The sequence below is a fragment of the Aristolochia californica genome, unplaced genomic scaffold (genome assembly GCF_029961685.1).
Source record: "Aristolochia californica isolate CCGP_79_NKW_82.1479 unplaced genomic scaffold, dmAriCali1.0.hap1 SCAF_3, whole genome shotgun sequence".
Lineage (NCBI taxonomy): Eukaryota > Viridiplantae > Streptophyta > Magnoliopsida > Piperales > Aristolochiaceae > Aristolochia > Aristolochia californica.
In genome coordinates, this window is record NW_027181992.1 from 42,457,312 (window position 1) to 42,476,543 (window position 19,232).

General features: G+C 40.8%; 1 protein-coding gene across 3 annotated transcripts in view; it reads left to right on the forward strand.

The window, feature by feature from the left end:
- LOC137958751 (F-box/LRR-repeat protein 15-like) overlaps positions 1-19,232 on the forward strand; it is a 40,170-nt gene that overhangs the window by 7,892 nt on the left and 13,046 nt on the right. For all 3 annotated transcript variants that reach the window (XM_068805864.1, XM_068805865.1, XM_068805866.1), the window contains 9 exons: positions 11,201-11,462; positions 11,552-11,684; positions 17,390-17,489; positions 17,579-17,776; positions 17,881-18,151; positions 18,234-18,332; positions 18,422-18,510; positions 18,594-18,693; positions 18,780-18,950. In XM_068805864.1, coding sequence (XP_068661965.1) covers positions 11,201-11,462; positions 11,552-11,684; positions 17,390-17,489; positions 17,579-17,776; positions 17,881-18,151; positions 18,234-18,332; positions 18,422-18,510; positions 18,594-18,693; positions 18,780-18,950 — 1,423 coding nt within the window. The remainder of the gene's footprint in view (positions 1-11,200; positions 11,463-11,551; positions 11,685-17,389; positions 17,490-17,578; positions 17,777-17,880; positions 18,152-18,233; positions 18,333-18,421; positions 18,511-18,593; positions 18,694-18,779; positions 18,951-19,232) is intronic.

Consider the following 19,232-nt stretch of genomic DNA (forward strand, 5'->3'; position numbering starts at 1 on the left):
ATGAGGTTTTTCTATAGATCACAAAACTGTTTAGGGGGTGAATTTTTGGTTACCATCTATGCTTTGGGTAGGTCAGGGTGGAGTGGGTTCCCCATTTTAACCCATCTTTTCTGTTTTCAGATCAAACAATCTTGAACGTTTGATGAGCAATGTTTACAGATTTTCAATTTTGTTGAAACTTTAATCACGAGTTGGGTTCATTTTCCTTAGTCAGCTGCAGTAGATAGTTTTGTGAAGGAGATAACCTCTTACACAGTGTAGTCTATAGACTGTTGTTTGTTGATGATTATGCAGTTTTTGTGCAAATTAACTCTCTTTAGCGGTTTGCTGTCTACTGTTTTTTGTTTTTTGTTTTTGTTGAAATGATGCTGATTTTTATTAAGACAAAAACTCAAAAGAGCAATTTACAAAAGAGGGAAGAATTCCCAAACAATGAGAGATTGCGGGGAAGTTCCGAATTTTGCCAATTTATCAGCCAAAAAGTTGGTCGATTTTGGAATGAGATTCCAATTACAATGAGTAGAAGATACAAAGTCAACAATACTATAAATGATGGGCCAGGGGGGGTGGGGGAGCTGACTTTGGAACACCAACTAATAACAGTCTTCGAGTTGCCTTCAATGATTAACTTGCCATGGAGACGATCCTTGAAGATTTGGAGGCCGAACAATAGAGCACTGATTTCAGCAGTATTAGAATCGACGACTACTGTTTTTGTTAATAAAACATCTACTCAACTCTTCTATTAAGCTTGATGGTCAAAATCTTCTCTTTTGCTCACCATAAGAAATGAGTAATTTTACTGGGAGGTGCAGTAATCCATTCATTAACAGCAATGGAATGATGTATGAAGCGAGAGCTGAGGTGGAAGGCATTACACTGAAACAGTATAGACTCCTAAGGTGTCCCTTCTCCAGGTCATGTGCTCCTCTCCTTGATTGCTCATTTGAAGATTGTTCAAAGTGGAAAGCAAACAACTTGTTCATTGGCATCCTCATGAAATGAGGTCATCTTAAATTAAAGTTGTTAGTAGAATTTTATGAAAAGTTGTTGGTTTTTGTGGTCTAGAAATGAGCCCCTCTTAAGTGGCTTGTCATTTTAGGTTGGAACCGGGCTTTTATCTTAATATATATCAGAGTAGAACGTCTGCCTGGGCCTGAGCCCAATTTGTGCTTCGTTGAGTTTTGTACCTTGTTTGTGTTGTCTATTTCTCGGCCTCCTTACGTGTAAGCCTACACATAAGGGGGAATTTTAGTTGTAATAGTCCAACATAGATTAGTGTAATGTAAAGTTGTTGGTTGATAAGGTTGAGTAATAGGCCTATAGGCCTTCTAAATGGCGAATCATTTTGGGATGGAATTAGGCTAAATCTTAACAAAGTCTTAATCCCTTTTGTACATAGCAAGCAGGACTTTTTTTATGTTATTTTATTTATTCATTTTTAATTTTTGGGAATGTTTCTTACACTTCATATGCATGCTCCAACCCAAATGCAGCTGAAAATTTGAATCTAAGACCTCCATTGGAAATCTTTTCATGTGACAATTGAGCCAAAGGTCCAATTCACTGTCTAGGGAAAGAGAGGTGCATGCCTTAAAAATTAAGTAGTCCTGACATTCAAACATGAAATTTTGATTAGTCCTAACATTCAAACAGTGAAATTTTAAGTAGTCCTGGTAATGCTAAAGCTAGTTGAGAATGCATTGGTTAAAGTGTCAATGCTTGCTGTGGAAACACCTCTTAGAGAAGCCAACAACATTCTGACTCCCTGGCTATGGAGGTTGTTTCCTGCCCTATTTATATGCAGGATGAAATCACCTCGTTGTACTAACTCTTTAATTGTTTGAGCTTCTCAAATTTAAAAAGCCAATTGTTCAAAAAAAAAAAATCATTCTCCAACCCACTCATTTAGTGAAAACTTGGTGGATCAACTGTTCTTGCATGGATTATAATGCCTTTAGTGAAATAATTTTAAGCCTGTCACTGGCTTCCAACAAGCATGAAGTATAGTGACGGATAGTATCCGTGGTCAACTTTTATTTATTTGGAAGAAATCAGGGGGTAAGAGTTGATGACCATATCTGGATATAATTAAAACTCTATACAAGATTGATTTCTTGGTGCCAAATTTTCAAAGCTGCTTGGCTTGTATAGTTTCATGAGCTTTACATAATTCATGCCCAAGTTACTCCCATTGCATATTCAAACCTGCTCCTAATTCAAAAAATGGAATTTTAAATATTTTGATACTCTTTTTTAGAAAACTATCTGTCAATGGTCTTGGTATGGGTAGAGACTCTTACAAGATAAGACTAAAATGATAGATTTACTGCTTGAGCCTTTTATTTCGAAGTTCTTTGGCAAGAAGATAGATGCCTAAAAAAATTGATCAAGGATAGGATTATATGAAGAAAGACGTCCAATGAAGATTGGTGTATGAATTCTTCAAAACCTCCCTGGCGGCATTGGCAATTATTTGAGGATATCTATACTTTAATTTCCCAAATGTTTTGTAAATGGAAATTTATTCCTAGATCTGCTAATCACTTAGTAGATAATCAGGCTAAATTAGGCATTTCCCTCCAACAGCTTGTTGCGGAGGAAGGCCTTTCTTAGTCAGGTATGTGTTTCTTTCTTCTTCTTGCAATATATTCACACCTTATTTTAAAAAAAAAAAGTCCAATGAAGAGCATAAAAAAGATGCAGATCACTGGTCTAACTCGATGTCATTTTCATCTTATCTAGGAGTGACAATAGGTTGGGTTGAGGATGGTTTTTGAATGTCAGTTCCTTCCTTGCTTGATTTTTTTTCCCTGTTGCTTTGTGAGGGATGTGATTTTAATTGCTGTTCCTGCCCTCAGGCCAAAGATTTTATTTCGTCCCCACCATTCTTGGCCTTTCTTTATTGCCTCTCTCTTCTGCAAACTCTTTCTACTTTAATCTTTTTTTTTTTTTTTTGAAATAATTTCTACTTTAATCTCTTGTGAAGGGATTTTTAACTGATAATGTAAAATTGGGAAGAGGAGACAGAAACAATGCAGCAAATGGAGTAGACCAGCAAATTGAGTGGCAAACAATAAGAAAGGGGAATCATACATGAGCTGCGAGTTTGAGAGAGAAGGAAGTGGAAGAAGAGGTCAAGTTGGTGAAAGAGAAGATCAATCGCATTCAGAATGAGAATTATTTTTTAGGAACGATTTGCCCATTTGGGGAAAGTGAAGGAAGTTAAGTTCTCCTCTCTTGAGACCTGGTTTTTAGTAAACATAAATTTACTAAGTTGCCGTTATTCTTTTCAAAAATACTTTGTACTCTCATTTTTAGGCACGTCTTTATTGGTTGTACAAAGTATTAGAGTGTAAAAAATCTTGTGGGCTAGAATCAAGATTGTATGTAATTTTGTTCTTGGCCTCTTAAAACATAATGTATGCCCTTGATCCCTCAATTTTTATCATGCCTTTATCCATTTAATGGAGGGAAGCCTGGTGAAAATTCCTATGTGACCTTGTTTCATGGAGGTGGATCCTTGTCTCATCCCTATGGTTAGTATGGACGTTGAGTTGGTAGCCTTGTTATCCACCTCATTGCTATCTCTTTTCGTAGCTCCTTGGGATATGCTCTTTTTTTTTTCTTTTTTTTCTTCTTTTTTTTTTTTTGAGAAAATTATTCAAGGCACCAAGCTAGAGAACAAAATTTGATGAACCTAGGCATAGGGGGTCTCGGTACTACGAGAAATTGAAGGGAAACTTCCTATTTAGCTAAAAAGTTTACCATTTGGCTGATCTAGGCACATGAATTCAGGAACAGTCTAACAAGGAAGAGATATCGATGACCTCATGAAAGCTTTTGCCGGTGTCTCCAAGGAGGGTCAAAATCCACCCCCAAAACACCATCCTGTCACCACTTGAGAATCTCCTTCAATTCGTAGCTTCTCACTTATGCTTTCTTTAAAGATGATAGGCCTATGCTAAAGAGCCTAGAGCTTAGTAGTGGTAGAGTCAACAATGCCAAGTGGTCCCAAGTAGGAAGCAAGAGTAATTTTTTCATAATTTGTGAATTCCTTGGGAGATGTTAATACAATTATGGGTATGTTTATATCCTTTTTTAAAAAGTGATGAATTCATTAAACCAGAAACAAGGCAAACAAGATTAGGTAGGCCTCCACCTTACAATAGGGGCATGGAGAGAGGCCCTCTGCTGAGCACAACCTTTTGCGATAAAATTTCCAGATCTGGGAACATGGGACCAAATATAGGTTTCCATAGTGGAGTAATAAACATCCCGATGTCGCCATGGTGGGCCGTAGAGTTTCCCTCAATGTGGAGCAGCCCGGAGAAATGCTCACGAAAGATGATGAGGCCTCTGAGGAGAGCTTGAAGCTCAGCAACAATGGAGTCAAAAATGCCCATAGGACAAGAATAGGACAAAAGCTGATTACCATCCGAATCATCAAAGGTGCCACCATATCCGGCCACGGCAGGATTGCCGAGGGAGTTGCCATTCCTGTATCACTGGAGACTTCGACAGGGCTCCCATCTGAGCAATGGTGCTCTAGTTCTCCTTGAGCGAGAACCAAGAAAGAGCGGAAAACTCCTTTCTGGAGTGGAGCCAAGCGGAGATGTGGCCAGTAATAGAGGAGATGACCCGGTCTCGAGGAAGATGCTTGGCGCTGAAATGCCTATTGTTGCGTTTTGTCCAAGTTACCCAGGGGATGAAAGCAACATAGGCAGAAATGATCAACTTCCCCAATTTTGGGAGGGGAATTCCGAGAAATAAATGCCCAATCGAGAGGATGTCCTTTGACAGGCAAAGTTGGAAAACGAACCGACTGAGGATGCTCATCCAAAAGGACCACGAGTAAGGGCAAGATACAAATAGGTGGCAAGAAGTCTCCTCCTCAAGGCCACACAGGAGGCAAGAGGTGCACACACTTAGATTACCATGACGATCAAGGTTGACAACAGTGAGAATTTTGTTAAGCCAAACATTCCAAAGGAAGAACTTAATCTTTGGGGGAGCAGAGTGACGCCAAATAAAATCCACCTTATGATTGGGGGTTGCCGAGGTCCATCCCTTGATGAGGGAGTAGACGGAAGAGACCGAGAACAAACCACTAGCCTCAGGTCACCAAATCATCGAGTCATCCAAAGTATCACGAGGCCTAGAGGTGGAAATTGTCTCTAACAGTTGGGAAGCAAGAAGGGCATCTGCATTATCCAGCCCCCGACGTAATTGGAGATCCCAATCTCCCTCACCCCAAGCATCCGCAACAGATAAGCTGCACTACGTGGAGGCCCGCCAGATGCTACCAAAAGAGGCCTTCGGAGGCCTAGAGCTAACCCACCAGTTTGCTCATAGACGGACCGAGCGACTGTCCCCCCCCCTGTGGTCCACCACGTCTCATACCAGTTGAGCTTAAAAGATACCATTGATCTCCAAAGATTGCTGTTAGCAGTGTTGAGTTTCCAAATCCGTTTAAGGAGGGCGACCATATTCATGCCCTTGGGTATGTTTATATCAATTTACATGTTTTTAGACACCTGTGTTATGTAGGGCAGGTTGATGCTGTTCCACTATTATTATTGTTATTATTATTATTATTGAATGTTGAATCCCTTACCCTTGTTAGACTCAAACCCAAGTCCTCAGCCAATAAACCTCTCCATTTGACCATTGAGACAAAGCCCCAATTCAATTTTTTGATTATCGTAAAATTATCTTTTATAGTAGGAGCAGGGCTTTAAGGTTGTTAAGTTGGTCTAAATTTCCTTCATAAAAGTAGATAGTTGAACCATGAAGTGTAGCATAGGTTGTGTCAAAGAGAAGTCAATGGCAAGTGGAGACATTAGTTTGGGCTCATTAAGGCTAGCTTTAAGGGATCCTCAAACGATACCAAAGTGGAGCTTGGAGAGGGGTTTCCCTTTTTGGAACCATCTAAACTCTTGAAGAAGCTAAGATCCGGCTGGTGTAAGGTCTTGCGTTCAACCCTCACTAGGGTTTTGTGCAATAAACATTCATAAAAAACAAATAGTGAAAAAGGCGGCCCATGAAAGGCAGCTTTTGGATTTTGGTTCTCTTCAATCATCTTGATGCAAACAGGTCAAGGGAAGACCACCTTATTCGACATATAGTTTTCTTTATGTTGGATTTTAAAAATAATTCAGTACTTTGTTCCCATTGAAAGAGTGATAAAAGCTTGTAGGCGGGGAGTGGCTAATGTTGGGAATCTTCTTCTGTCGCACTCTGTCAGACAACATTGGTAGATGAGAAGACAAACTTCAATGTGTTAGCAATATAACCTTAGTAATGAGCTTATAAGAACTGGAAGGGTAACAAATTAGTCTAAAATGACGTGGAGACTTTGCCCATCCTTTTTCTTGTAAATTGGAGAGATTGTCAAATAGGTCCTGAAAGCGAGGTAGAAGGGTGCACTAGCTATTGTAGTAGAACTTTTGCAATAGAACTGTTTAAGCCAGGGTTTTATTTGATGGCGTGGAAGTTGTAATATTCATAGGAGAATGGGTATCAAGACATTGTCTAGATTTCAAGGGGAAAGCCAGATGTTGTGGAGTGAAAAAGGATATCATCATTATATAGCACCCAGGACTTAGCTATTTTTAAATGTTTTGAATTTGATATTTCTCTTAGCTTTGTCTAGATGTTGAGTGGTACTTGCAAAAAATTTGTACAAGTGAGAGGTGCCTCTTTCTACTTTGGGTGTGTGCGCTTTGCCCTTAGGCATTGTAGCTGCAAAGAGCAGCAAAAGCCAGCGAGTGAAGTGAGCCAGAAAGCTGATACTCTTAAGTGTCTGATGGCTTGAGCAACAAGTGTCTGGGGGTACAAATAGGCCTCCTGTGTGGAAACGAGGCATCAAGTGCCCTAACGGGCTTGTGTGGAGACTCCAACAAACATAAGTAGGGGGCTCAAAAGTCAAGTTTGAGCCTAATTGCAATTACCGGTTTAACTCTCTTTCATTTATTGTGCAGAAAGTGAAAGTTGTTTCATTTAGTAAGAGATCGCTTCACACCTTGCGGTTTTACTCCTGGTGGTGCTTACTGCTTTCACCTATCGAAGTTCTGCTGAAAAACCTTGTATGAGAACTTGTACATCTTTGTGGAACTTTAACTCCTTTTGAATGGTTTCATTAGTGGGTTTGTGTGTTTGGTAATCCATTATAGGGATATATTTGGTGGTTTTTGCTACATGAATTTTTTTTTTTTTTTGCTAACTATTCCGTGGTTGCATTCACATGATGAAAGAGAACAGTGTAAACAAGAAGGATGTTACTTGAGCAGTCTTTGATCACACAACCCCTTAGAATGGGACTTGGGTTTCCCCATGGGCCATCTTGTTGGGGGATGGAGCTTCGGTTTTGAGCTGTGCTGGCTCCGACCACTAGCCTATTTAGATAGATACCAAATTTGATAAATGGGGCCCTGCCTCCTTTAGGTTTGATAATTCTTGGTTGTTGGACAAGCACTTTGCCGACAACGTCGCCTCATGGTGGGAAACCTTTGGGGACCCTAACTATGATGGATGGTCTCTCTCCCGCAAGTTGAAGCGTCTCAAAGTAAAGCTCAAATCATGGTCCTCGGAGCATCCCCTTGCTGCGTCCTCCCAAAAATCATCTCTCCAGTCTTAGATTGCTGCCTTTGATACGCTTGAAGAACAAAGATGTCTTACTCATGCTGAGTTTTCTACCCGCATCTTTCTTTAATGGAATTTTCAATCTATTCTGCACTCTGAAAGGATTCAGTGTAAGCAAATAGCTTGCTTCAAGTGGTTGGCCGAGGAAGATGCTAACACAAAGTTCTTCCATGCCATCACCTCAACCCGTAGGAAGACAAACTAGGTCACCTTCTTGTCTATGGACAACAAGGTTATCTTGGATAGGACCTCCATTATTGATGCTTTTCTTAGTTTCTTTGCATATCTTTACAGAGAGGAGCACCACCATCGGCTCAGGCTCCCTAGCCTTGACTTCTCCATGATTTCCCCAATTATGGTGAGTTTCATTGAGCTTCCTTTCTCTGACTTGGAGGTTGAGGATGCTGTATTGGGACTCCCCCGGGGCCTGACGGATTCAATCAGGAATTCTATAAGGCTTGCAGGCCCTCTGTGAGGTCGGACATCATTTCCATGGTTCGAAGCTTCTATGATCATGAAATCACCTTTAAGAGCGGGTGCTTTTCTTATTGCTCTGGTCCCCAAGAAAACTAGTGTGGAGCGCTCTTAGGATTATCGGCCAATCAGTCTCGTTTTTACCTACCATCATCCATCGGGGCCAGAGTGCTTTTATCAGAGGCTGTGACATACTTGACTCAGCTATGGCCACACATGAAATTGTGGATCATTTTGCCAAGATGTCCCGGTCGTGGTTTGTCCTTAAGTTGGACCTCGAGAATGTTGTCGACCAAGTTAGTTGGTCCCTCTTGGATGACATTATGCAGCGTATGGGCTTCAGAGATAAATGGAGGTTTTGGATCCGCAGTTGTATCTCTTTAGCCTCTTATTCCTTGCTCCTCAATGGCATGGTTAGTGGCTTCTTCCAGGGCACTCAAGGCATTCGTTTGGGAGACCCCCTTCTCCCCACTCCTCTTCAACATCAGTGCTGAGTACTTATTCTCTATGTTCTACTCTGCCCACAACATTGGTTGGTTAGAGGCTGTCTCCGAACAGAGTTGCTTTGACATCCCCCTGCTCCAGTTCACGGATGACACCATTTGCTTCGGCATCGACACACTTGACCAGGTCCACAACATAAAGGCCCTTCTCGGTCTTTTAGAGAACTTCTGGTCAGAAAGTTAGCTGGGGAAAGTCAACCATCATGGGTTATCACATCAATCCCCCTTGCTTCAAATTATGGCAGAGACTCGAGGATGTCCCATTGCGATTGCTCCCACATACTACCTGGGTCTTCCTCTTACTGACAGCAGACCCGAATGAGGCTCTTGTGATAGAGCGGCTTGAGCGACGCCTCTCCTCTTGGAAGGGTAGGATGCTGTCCAAGGCTGGTAGACTGATCCTCTTAAACTCATGCCTCGCAGGTATTCCCAACTATTTCCTATCTTTTGCTGGCTTGCCCCGCCTATATTAGTTGGCACATTGACATGATCAAGATACTTTTTTTTCTGGCGTGGCATTGAAAATGAGTTTCACTATCACCTTGTTAGTTAGGATGAAGTGTGTAAGCCAAAATCTTTGGGTGAACTTAGGATCAGGCACGCCAAGGAAATGGGACATGCTCTATTGCTCAAGTGGTTTTGGAAGCTCAACTCTTCCTTGGGGGCTTCGTGGAAGCTAATGGTTGCCTTCAAGCTTTGGTGTCTTGGTGATAGATGGATCACTGGCGGAAACTGTTGTCATCTCTCCCCCATCTAGATGGCCATGTTTCATTTTTCTCCTCTTTCTGTACTGCCATTCAGTTCTTAGTGGGAGATGGCTCCAGTCTGCGTTTCTGGTTGGATTGGTGGTTGGGTGATAGCTCTCTTGCCTCGTCTTACCCACCACTACTTCGGCTCACCACCGGCCGCAACTTATTTGTCTCTGACGATTGGCGGAATGGTTCATGGAATCTTTGCCTTAGACACGACCTTACTGATGAGGAAGCCATTTCTGTTTGTGGTTTGATTGATAGTGTCGATAGTGTAATGGTTCGTCCTCAGACGGCTGATCGGATGATTTGTCTCCTTGATGACAACGGGCGATTCTCGGTCTCCTCGGCCTACCGTCATCTTATGGGATGGACCCAGCCTCTCGCCCCACATTCGGCTGCTCTTGCTTGAAGCCTCTTAGCCCCACCCAAGGTGAAGTTTTTCCTTTGGAGTGCCTATTGCAACAAGATCTTTACTGCAAAAACCTTATCAGGCGTGACAACACCCATCCCGATCCTCTTTGCCCCTTCTGCGAACTGCGGCTGAAAATGTGAATCACCTCCTCTTCCACTGTGGCTTCGCCTGGAGGTCTGGACCTATATGGTTAACAACATGGGACTCAACTTTTGCTTCCCGCTTGACTTGAGCACCATGTGTCGTGTCTCTTTTGGAACCTGCCTGCCCAGCCTGGGCAAGCTTCTGCTGGTTGCCTGCATTGCGTTTGTTCCTTGGTGCCTGTGGAAGGAAAGGAACTCCAGACGGTTTGACTGTACTTTCTGCTTTGCTGCTAAGGTTTCCTTCACCGCCACTGGGCTCATATCTACCTGGATCCGCACCCGAAAAGAGTTTGCTTGCCTCTCTTGTGCCCCGGTCTGCACCAATTGGAAGATTATTGTTCAGATGTCTATCCCCACTGCCCCCTGCCGAGTTGTTGTTTGGGAGCCTACTCCCTCTGGATATTATAAGCTAAACTTTGATGGTAACGCTTTTGGGAACCCGGGCTTGGCTGGGTTTGGTCGGGTGATCTTTGATCCAAGGGGCACTGCCATCCTCTCTTACTCTGGCCCTCTCGGAATTGCTGAGCTCTTCGGTTTCCTTCACGGCTTGCGAATTTTTCAGAACCGTTTTAGTGGTCCCCTTATCGTGGAGGGAAACTCCAAGATTGTCATCGGATGGTGCTTCACCTCATCCTCCCCCCCCCCCCCTTTCAATCTCTTGTTGTTAGGGGAAGTCTCCCTTGATGTATCTTCTCTTTCTTTGAAATAAAATTATCAACATTTAAAAGAGAAAAAGAGTTTTACTAGCTCCTTGTATAATCTATCTTCTTACTTAAACCAAAAAAAAAAAAATCCACTTCTGGGCTATGTGCTAACTGCAGCTCTACTTTAATTTGCTTTTTTGGATTGTGGAATTCTTGTGTTTGTATGTTGGCTGCAGCTATTCTAAAATTTGCATTTTGGAATGCAGAACTGTGCTGTACTATGGTGTTGGCTGTGGCTCCCCTGTGGGATTTTGCTGATTAAGCAGAGAGAGATTAAATATTTGGATATTTTCTTTTTAATTTCTTAAACTTGATTTGGAAAGATAGTTCCTAGTTTTAACCTTCGAAGTTTCATTTGGTTGATTATCCCCTCCTAACCATGGTTAGGTTAGGATTTTTAGGAATGATTTTTTTGATGGTCACTCTTTTGGCATGACTGTATATAAAATGTCAAAGATTGTGTTGATGTTGATTTCCCCTTATGTTCATATGACATTGGGCATTTACTGTATCATTTCTGCTTTTCATCTGCAGGGAATTGATTGCAAAAATTGTAAATTCTTTGCAGGAAATTTCACTGTGCTAGCAAAGCTTACTTAGGAGCTGATTCTTCTGGATCTATATATGGAGACATTGATGTTTCTCAATGTCTTCCCCACTCATCTAGGAGTGACATTATCCAATACTTCAATCCTTTACCCAGTGGTGGAAATGGTGGAAATTCTATAGATTCTGGTGGTGGTGGGAGTGATGCTGTGGATGGATGTAATGTTTTAAAAATGGACGATTTCGAAAACAGGATGGATCTTACAGATGATTTGCTACACATGGTATGTCAAGCATTATGTTTCTTTGGTAGTTTTTGCTCTGTTGGAAGCTCCAAATTATCTTTGTGCTCATCTCAATTATGTAATTGCAGGTTTTCTCGTTTTTGGGCCATACAGATCTTTGTAGAGCTGCTGGAGTTTGTAGGCAATGGCGAACGGCTAGTGCTCATGAAGATTTCTGGAAGTGTTTAAATTTTGAGTACCGGAATATCTCTGCCACACAGTGTTAAGTTTTCAAATCTTGATTTTCTTAAAAAATTCACTTACATGTGGTTGCTGTTAGTGTCAATACTATTGTTATACTTACGTGATAAAAAAGAACCAGTTATTCCAGATATGATAGAATTAGAATTTGCATCATTGAAGTACTTGCTGGTTAGGCGTTTTTTTACCTATAATAGAAGAATAAAGGGGAAGACCTTGAAAAATTAAGATACTTGAGAAATGTCTTTGAACTGTATGTAGGTGTGGCACTGGTACATGAAATGTATTGAAGTATGCTATTAGATTTAAGTGGCCCTTTGTGCAACCCAGCGCTGATATGGGTACACCTGGCTCTTATAAAAGAACAAAAGGGCACCCCTTGTCAGAATACAACTGAGTGCATATGATGGGTCTACATCAATGCAAGGTCTTGAACAATGTTTTAAATTTTATGGAAGATGGGACATGGTCCTATGGTAGGTCAGAATTAGTTGCACACTTGCCATAAAACTTGTCTAGGAAGAATTTCAAATGATGTAGGAGGGCGCAGATTCCAGATTTTTGATGATATGAGTGGTGGACATATACCCTGAACGTGAGATCAATGCTGGATTCTTATGATTTCTGGATGCTCCACATTTATATGCCCCTGGATTCTTCTTAGGATTAGGATCAAAGTGTAACTTGATAAATAGCCACTGATTCCCTTGCCCGTGATTTTTGGCACTGTGCCTATCTTGATCGGCGGGCTGTTAGCGCTGTTGGTCACTCGAGAGTATTACTCATTCTTGGGAATTCTGACAACATTGATATCTTGGACTGTGATTCTGGTCTATACTCCATTGGTCAAGATTGCTGGACAAGAATTCTTTCGGAGTCTTACTGGGTCTATGGCCTCTCGCTACTGGAATAGGAGAAATTTTTTGGATGAGCTCCTTAACCTCCTCCATGGTTGGCAGCTCCCTTCGCTATTAGTGGGAGACTTCAATTCGATCAGATTTTGTAATGAGAAATCTTCTCCAACTGGCCGAATTACTTCTTCAATGAGGGGGTTTGCTGATCTTATTGGAAGTTGTGAATTGGAGGAAATTAATATCTATCAGGCAAGTCCTTCACATGGTCAAACGAACAACAGTTACCTATCCTATCAAAATTGGATAGATTTCTGGCCAATGGTGATTGGTTAAGATTATATGAGAATGCAACTAGAAGGGCTCTAAAACATACCGCTTCAGATCACTGGCCAATCCAGTTAGACACCATGTTTGAGCGGTGGGGCCCTGCTCCGTTCAGATTCAGAAATTCCTGGTTGAAGGTGAAAGAGTATGACAATGTCCTTGCTGATTGGTGGTCCAAAATTATTGTGTTTGGCTCTGCTGGGTGGATTTCCCCCCTGAAGCTCAAAATTTTAAAAGTCAAGCTGAAACAATGGTCCTCAAACTGTCGCTCTACTGCCAATGTTGAAAAAGCCTCCCTCTTATGACCTTGATACTGTCGAAAAGCAAAGGTGCCTTTCTTCTACCGAATTCTTTACTTGAATTTCACTTCAAAACAAGTTTCAAACTCTAGCTTACTGTGAAAGAGTGCATTGGAAGCGGCATGTTTTATAAGAGAAGTAGGTCGATCATTAAGGAGGATGTCCTTGCTAAGGTGCATGATTTTCAACAAAGAGGCATATCATTGGGAGCAAGAGTGCCTCTTTGATTGCACTCTTCCCCTACAAGGTGAATGTGGAAGGTCCAACTAATTTTCGTCCCACCAGTCTTGTTTCTAGTTCGTATAAGATCATTGCGCGCTTTCTGGCCCATAGACTTAAGGTGTCTCTCCCGGTGGTAATTCACCGAAGTTGGAGTGCATTTGTGAAGGGAAGATGCCTTCTTGACGTTGCTTGCGTTGCTCATGAAATCATTGATTACTTCAAAAGATTAGGATTCCCTCAGTTCACTCTTAAGCTTGACCTCGAGAAAACTTTTGATAGGGTCAATTGGTTGCTGTTAGATGATAGTATGGGCTTTGGGCAACGGTGGACGTTCTGGATTAAAAGTTGCATCTTCTTGACTTCTTATTCTCTCCTACTCAATAGTAGTGTTTGTGGATTCTTCAAAGGGTCCAAAGGTAGTAGTTAGGGTGATCCCCTCTCCCCTATGCTCTTCAGCATTGTTGTAGAATACTTATCTTCCATGGTGTATTTGACAAAGTCAGCCGGATGGTTCAGACTTGTCATCGCCTAGACGAAATTTGATATTCCCCTACTCTTGTTGTTGATGACACAAATCTATTTTGAAGAAGGCACCTTTGAGCAGATTAGGAAGATCAAAGCTCTCCTCTGGCTATTTGAGCTATCATCTAGGCAACGGATAATTGGTAGAAGACCACCTTGTTGGGTTATCACATTGATCTTGAGGGACTTCGCTCTATGGCAGATTATTTAGGATGTTCTTTGATCCTTCCTCCTACCACCTACCTCGGCCTTCTTCTATTCGACAATCGATCGTAGAAGAATTTATGGATCCCAATGGTTGAAAGGCTTGAGCAGCACTTAGGTATTGCATCAATCTGTCTCTGCATTGAAATCATCAAGAAACACTTTCTCTGAAGGGGTATTGGGAATGCGTTCAAATATCATCTTATTGAATATTCACACACTTTCCCTAAAAAAAAAAGTTGGGAGGGAAGTTTGTTTGCTTAAATCTCTTGGTGGATTGGCATACGTTTCACTAAAGACATGAATCGGGCACTTTTGCTTACTTTGGAAATTCAATTCTTCCCCAACTACATGCGGAGACTATGATTGCTGCAAAGATTCGCTGGGATCACAATTGGTGGACTAGGGGAGGAAGGTGTAATTGGCTATCTCCTCTTTGGAGGTCTTTATTTCTCCCTACCAGCTTTTGAGCGCTACTTTGTGGGAGATGTACATAAGATTCAGTTTTGGAATGACTAGTGGAGTCGGTCGGGGCCGATTAAGGATCACTACAATTGCAAATCACCACACATTGTGACCTTACTGTTGCTACTGCTTGGGATACTAGGGCTTGGAATCTTCACTTCCCCCATGGACTAAATGATTGACAAACCTCTAATGTTTGCCGATTAATTAGTGTCGTAGGTGCTGTCAAGATCCGGAGGCATGTAAAAGATAAGATGATTTTGATGCCTGCAGAAAATGGCAAATTCTTGATTTCCTTGGCATATGCACACATCAATAGATGGACTGTTAGCCATGTGGAGTATGAGGCTGCTATTGCTTGGCTCCTTTCAGCTCCCAACAAAGTAGAATTCTTTCGTTGCAATGCTTATTTGAAAAAGATTCTCACACTGGACAATCTTCTTAGGTGGGGCAATCTTAATCCATGCAGCCTTTACCCGTTCTGTAATACTGAAGAAGAAATTGTCATCCATCTTCTCCTTCATTGCCCATCACGTGGCAGATATGGACGTCTCTTCTCAATCGCTTCGGCCTACAGTTTTGCCTTCCAAAGGACCTCATCGGCCCTTATCGAATGCTTTTGAGGACAAATATCCCCAAATTGGGAAAGCTACTCCTCTTAGCATGTCTCACACATATCCTTTGGTGCCTTTGGAAAGAGACAAATAGTCGAAGGTTCAAGTGCAAGTTTGGTAGTGTGGAGGAGATCACTAACTGTATTGTTGGGCATGTGTCCTCCAAGCTTGACCCAATGAAGGAGTTTGCTTGCTTGTCGGATGACCCCCTTTGTATCAATTGGCATGCTGTGGCTCAAATGTCCACCACTCGCAAGCAACCAGCTATAAATAAATGGCAACTACCTCCTTTGGGCACCCTCAAACTTAACTTTGATGGTAGTGCTTTTGGTAGTTTTGGCATGGCTGGTTTTGGCAGTCTTTCGAGGCTCGGATGTGACTCCTCTCATAACCTATTCGGGTCCATTGGGAATCTCTGACTCTACATCGGCGAAGCTCTTTGTCCTTCTTTGTCCTTCTCCAAGGGCTCATTGTTTACACCTCAGCGGATCCTTACTCATAGAGGGTGACATGAAGATGATAATAGGTTGGTACTCCTCCCTTGATGAGCCTACTTGGTGGCATTGGGACATTTTTTTATGAGATTTCTGACATTATTTCTGTAATTTTATGTTCCTTGTCTCATGTTCTTAGATCATCAAATTTCTTTGGTGACAAGCTTGCTAAGCAAGGGGCTTCCCTCTAATGCCTTGTTGTAAAGTGAGCGCCGCTTTGAGTTTTATTTACTTGTTTGCTGAAATAATAGCACATTCATTTAAAAAAAACATGATAGCCTTTATTTACTAGAAATGATGGTTTATCTTACCAAAATATGTCCTGTGCCAAAACTACAATCTCCTAAGCCATCACACTGTGTTTATTTTTCCTTCCCATTTGACAAAGAGGAAGCTGATGCTTGTTTGACGTTGTTCTCGAAGGTGGTACATATTCTGATGCCATCTAGCAGTTCATGGTGTTAGCTTGGTGGACATCTTGAATCTTCCTTTTATCTCATGAAATTTGAAATTACTGAAGAAGCTTTTGCAGATGGAAAACTAATCACCAACATAGGGCAACTTAGTAAATGTATTAGAACTTCTATTATGTAGGGAATGCCACAAAGTTTTGCTTTGAGTTGGGACAAGTCTTGTTAGTGATTCTTTTGCTGTAGAGCTTCATTGTTTTAACCGAGGAAATCACATTTTTTCTCTTTATATACAACAATTATCAATATGAAATTAGGAAAACAGAAATACCTGACTTAGTATCATTCTATGGTGTATTTTATATTATAATTTAATTTCTGTTGTAATTTAGGCCTTCTAAGCACACATCAAATTCATGTTATGTGGCAATTTATCTAGAATTAGAGAACCAAATGAATGATGACGGCATCTTTACTTCGCCACAACTTCGCAAATTCTGTTAAGATAACTGTAGCTGGTTCACTAATTTGAGCCATCAATTGGTGGGTACTTTTCTTCTTGATGTAATGAATGACTGTCCAAAGAGCCTAGATTACAGGTATCTAACTCATTTCCATCTTCCATTGTTATTAATGGCTTCAACTTTGCAAATTGAATGAGAGATACTGTATATATTGTAATCTTTTTCTAGTTATCTTCAAAAACAGCTGCAGCCTACTGTAGTACCACATAATATGACATATAATTTTGCATTCTTTTCCTGCCCTCTCTGTATATATCTATTTATGGTATAAAGGTATGCATCCAAGGTAGATATATACACATGTGAGAATATGTTGTGTAGTATCACTAGTATTTAAATTCTGCCGAGGACACCCACCACAAGTTAGTATCACTTGACAGATTCATTAGTGTGAAGATGCAGGTAAAATCATATGGTAATTTGACATGATTTTGTATTTGTAAACATTCAACTGATAATTATTTAAAAAACATATTTGATTATTAATACAGATAAAGTAATCTAAGTCATACTTAAGTCAGTATTATTGTCATTATTGGTTAATTAATTTTTAACATGGTGAAAGATACTAAGGGGAAAGGGTACATAGTAGGTGAGTCATGTGAACACTATTTAGTCGAAAGTACTTAATGATATTGAGCTGCTATATATACACCACATTTAAAAAAAAAGATATTGAGCTGCTATTTGGTGTAATATTAAATATAGGGGTACGGATGTTCTTAGATCTAATAATGGAATTATGGTTCTTTTATTCCCATTTGTGGAAATTCTTATCCTCTTTCATTGTTCAGTTACTGAAATGTGTCAACGGTACCCAAATGCCACTGAGATTAACATACTTGGAGCTCCTTCTATTGACACTCTTGTTATGGAAGCCATGGTCTCACTTAGGTGACTTTTTTCTCTATTCTGTTGTTCCTCCATCAGTATTTTCTCATAATCATTTATGGAAGTTCCTCATTTGGTTATTTGATCTCCAGGAATATTGAGACTCTAACTGTCGGAAAGGGGCAGCTTGGAGATGCCTTTTTTCATGCTCTATCTGATTGTCATGCGCTGACACGTTTGGTCATATGTGAGGCATCTCTTGGTAATGGTCTTCAGGAGATCCAAGTCTTCCATGAGAGGTTGCGGCATCTTCAAATTGTTAAATGTCGTGTCCTCCGCATTTCTCTTAGGTAAAAATTCTCATAATCTTGATTTTGAGTTGATTCTGTTATTAGTAGGAGACATTTATTTGTTTCATGAGTGTTTCATGTGCTGACTATTATTACATTTGTAGGTGTCCAAAGCTTGAAACTTTGTCCTTAAGGCGTACTAATATGGCCCATGCCTTGCTTACTTGTTCACAACTGCGTGACTTGGATATTGCCTCCTGTCACAAGCTGTCTGATGCTGGAATTCGGTCTGCAGTGACATCATGCTTGCTTTTGGCATCCTTGGATATGTCAAATTGTGCATGTGTTAGTGATGAAACACTCCGAGAGATAGCACTTGCTTGTGTTAATCTTCGTGTCCTAAATGCATCGTACTGTCCTAATATCTCACTTGAGGTTAGTTGATGAGCATTGGACTTATTTTTGGATATACTTCTTTTGCTGTATGACTTGCTGATGTTGTTTTTTTTCCTGGAAGTCTGTTAGGCTGCCAATGCTGAGAGATCTCAAGCTTCAGAGCTGTGAGGGTATTACTTCTGCCTCAATGACAGCTATTGCTCATAGTTTTATGCTGGAGGTTAGCTCAGGACTTCTTGTCTGAGGTTTTCAATTTTCCTTGAGATACGTTTTTGCCTTTTACCTCGTAGTTTTGTAATGTGAAACCAGGAACTAGAGCTTGACTGCTGTGGTCTTTTGACTTCGGTTTCATTGGATCTGCCACGCATGCGTAATATCAGGCTTAGGCACTGCCGCAAGTAAGACTTGCTCTTTTCTTGTCTTTGCTACTGCATTGTTTCCCTTGATATCTTGCTAATTATTTCAATTGCTGTTGCTCTAGGTTTGTTGATCTAAATTTACATAGTCCTCTGCTGTCTTCTATAACCGTTTCTAATTGCCCTGCTCTCCTTCGCATCAACATCATATCAAATTCATTGCAGGTTTTGCTTATGACTGAACAATGTAATTCCCTATTTGATGTATTAGATGATTAGGACACTAGGAATTGACTTCTTGGATCATGCAGAAATTGGTATTGCAGAAGCAGGAGAGTTTGACCTCTTTGTCACTACAGTGCAATCGCTTGCAAGAGGTTGACCTTACAGAATGTGAGTCCTTGACAAATTCCATTTGTCAAGTCTTCAGTGATGGTGGGGGTTGCCCTATACTCAGATCGTTAGTCCTCGATAGTTGTGAGGTAAACATTCTGTTATTATTCAATATGATGATTATTATTTTTTGTCATTTCAGGATTTATTTATTTCTTTGGTAGCGAAAAGGATCTCTATATTGAATTGTGTTTCATTTTTTTTATATTAGATGTTTTCTTTGACAATAATTTCTTTGTGAGATGGTTTTACTAGATAATTTGTAGTTCGTGGTTTTACTTTTTTCCCTTTCTATTCTAAATCCTCATCCACTTTAGGAGATTTCATTTTACAGGAACATCTGAGTAGTATGTGCTTGAGTTGAAGGTCCT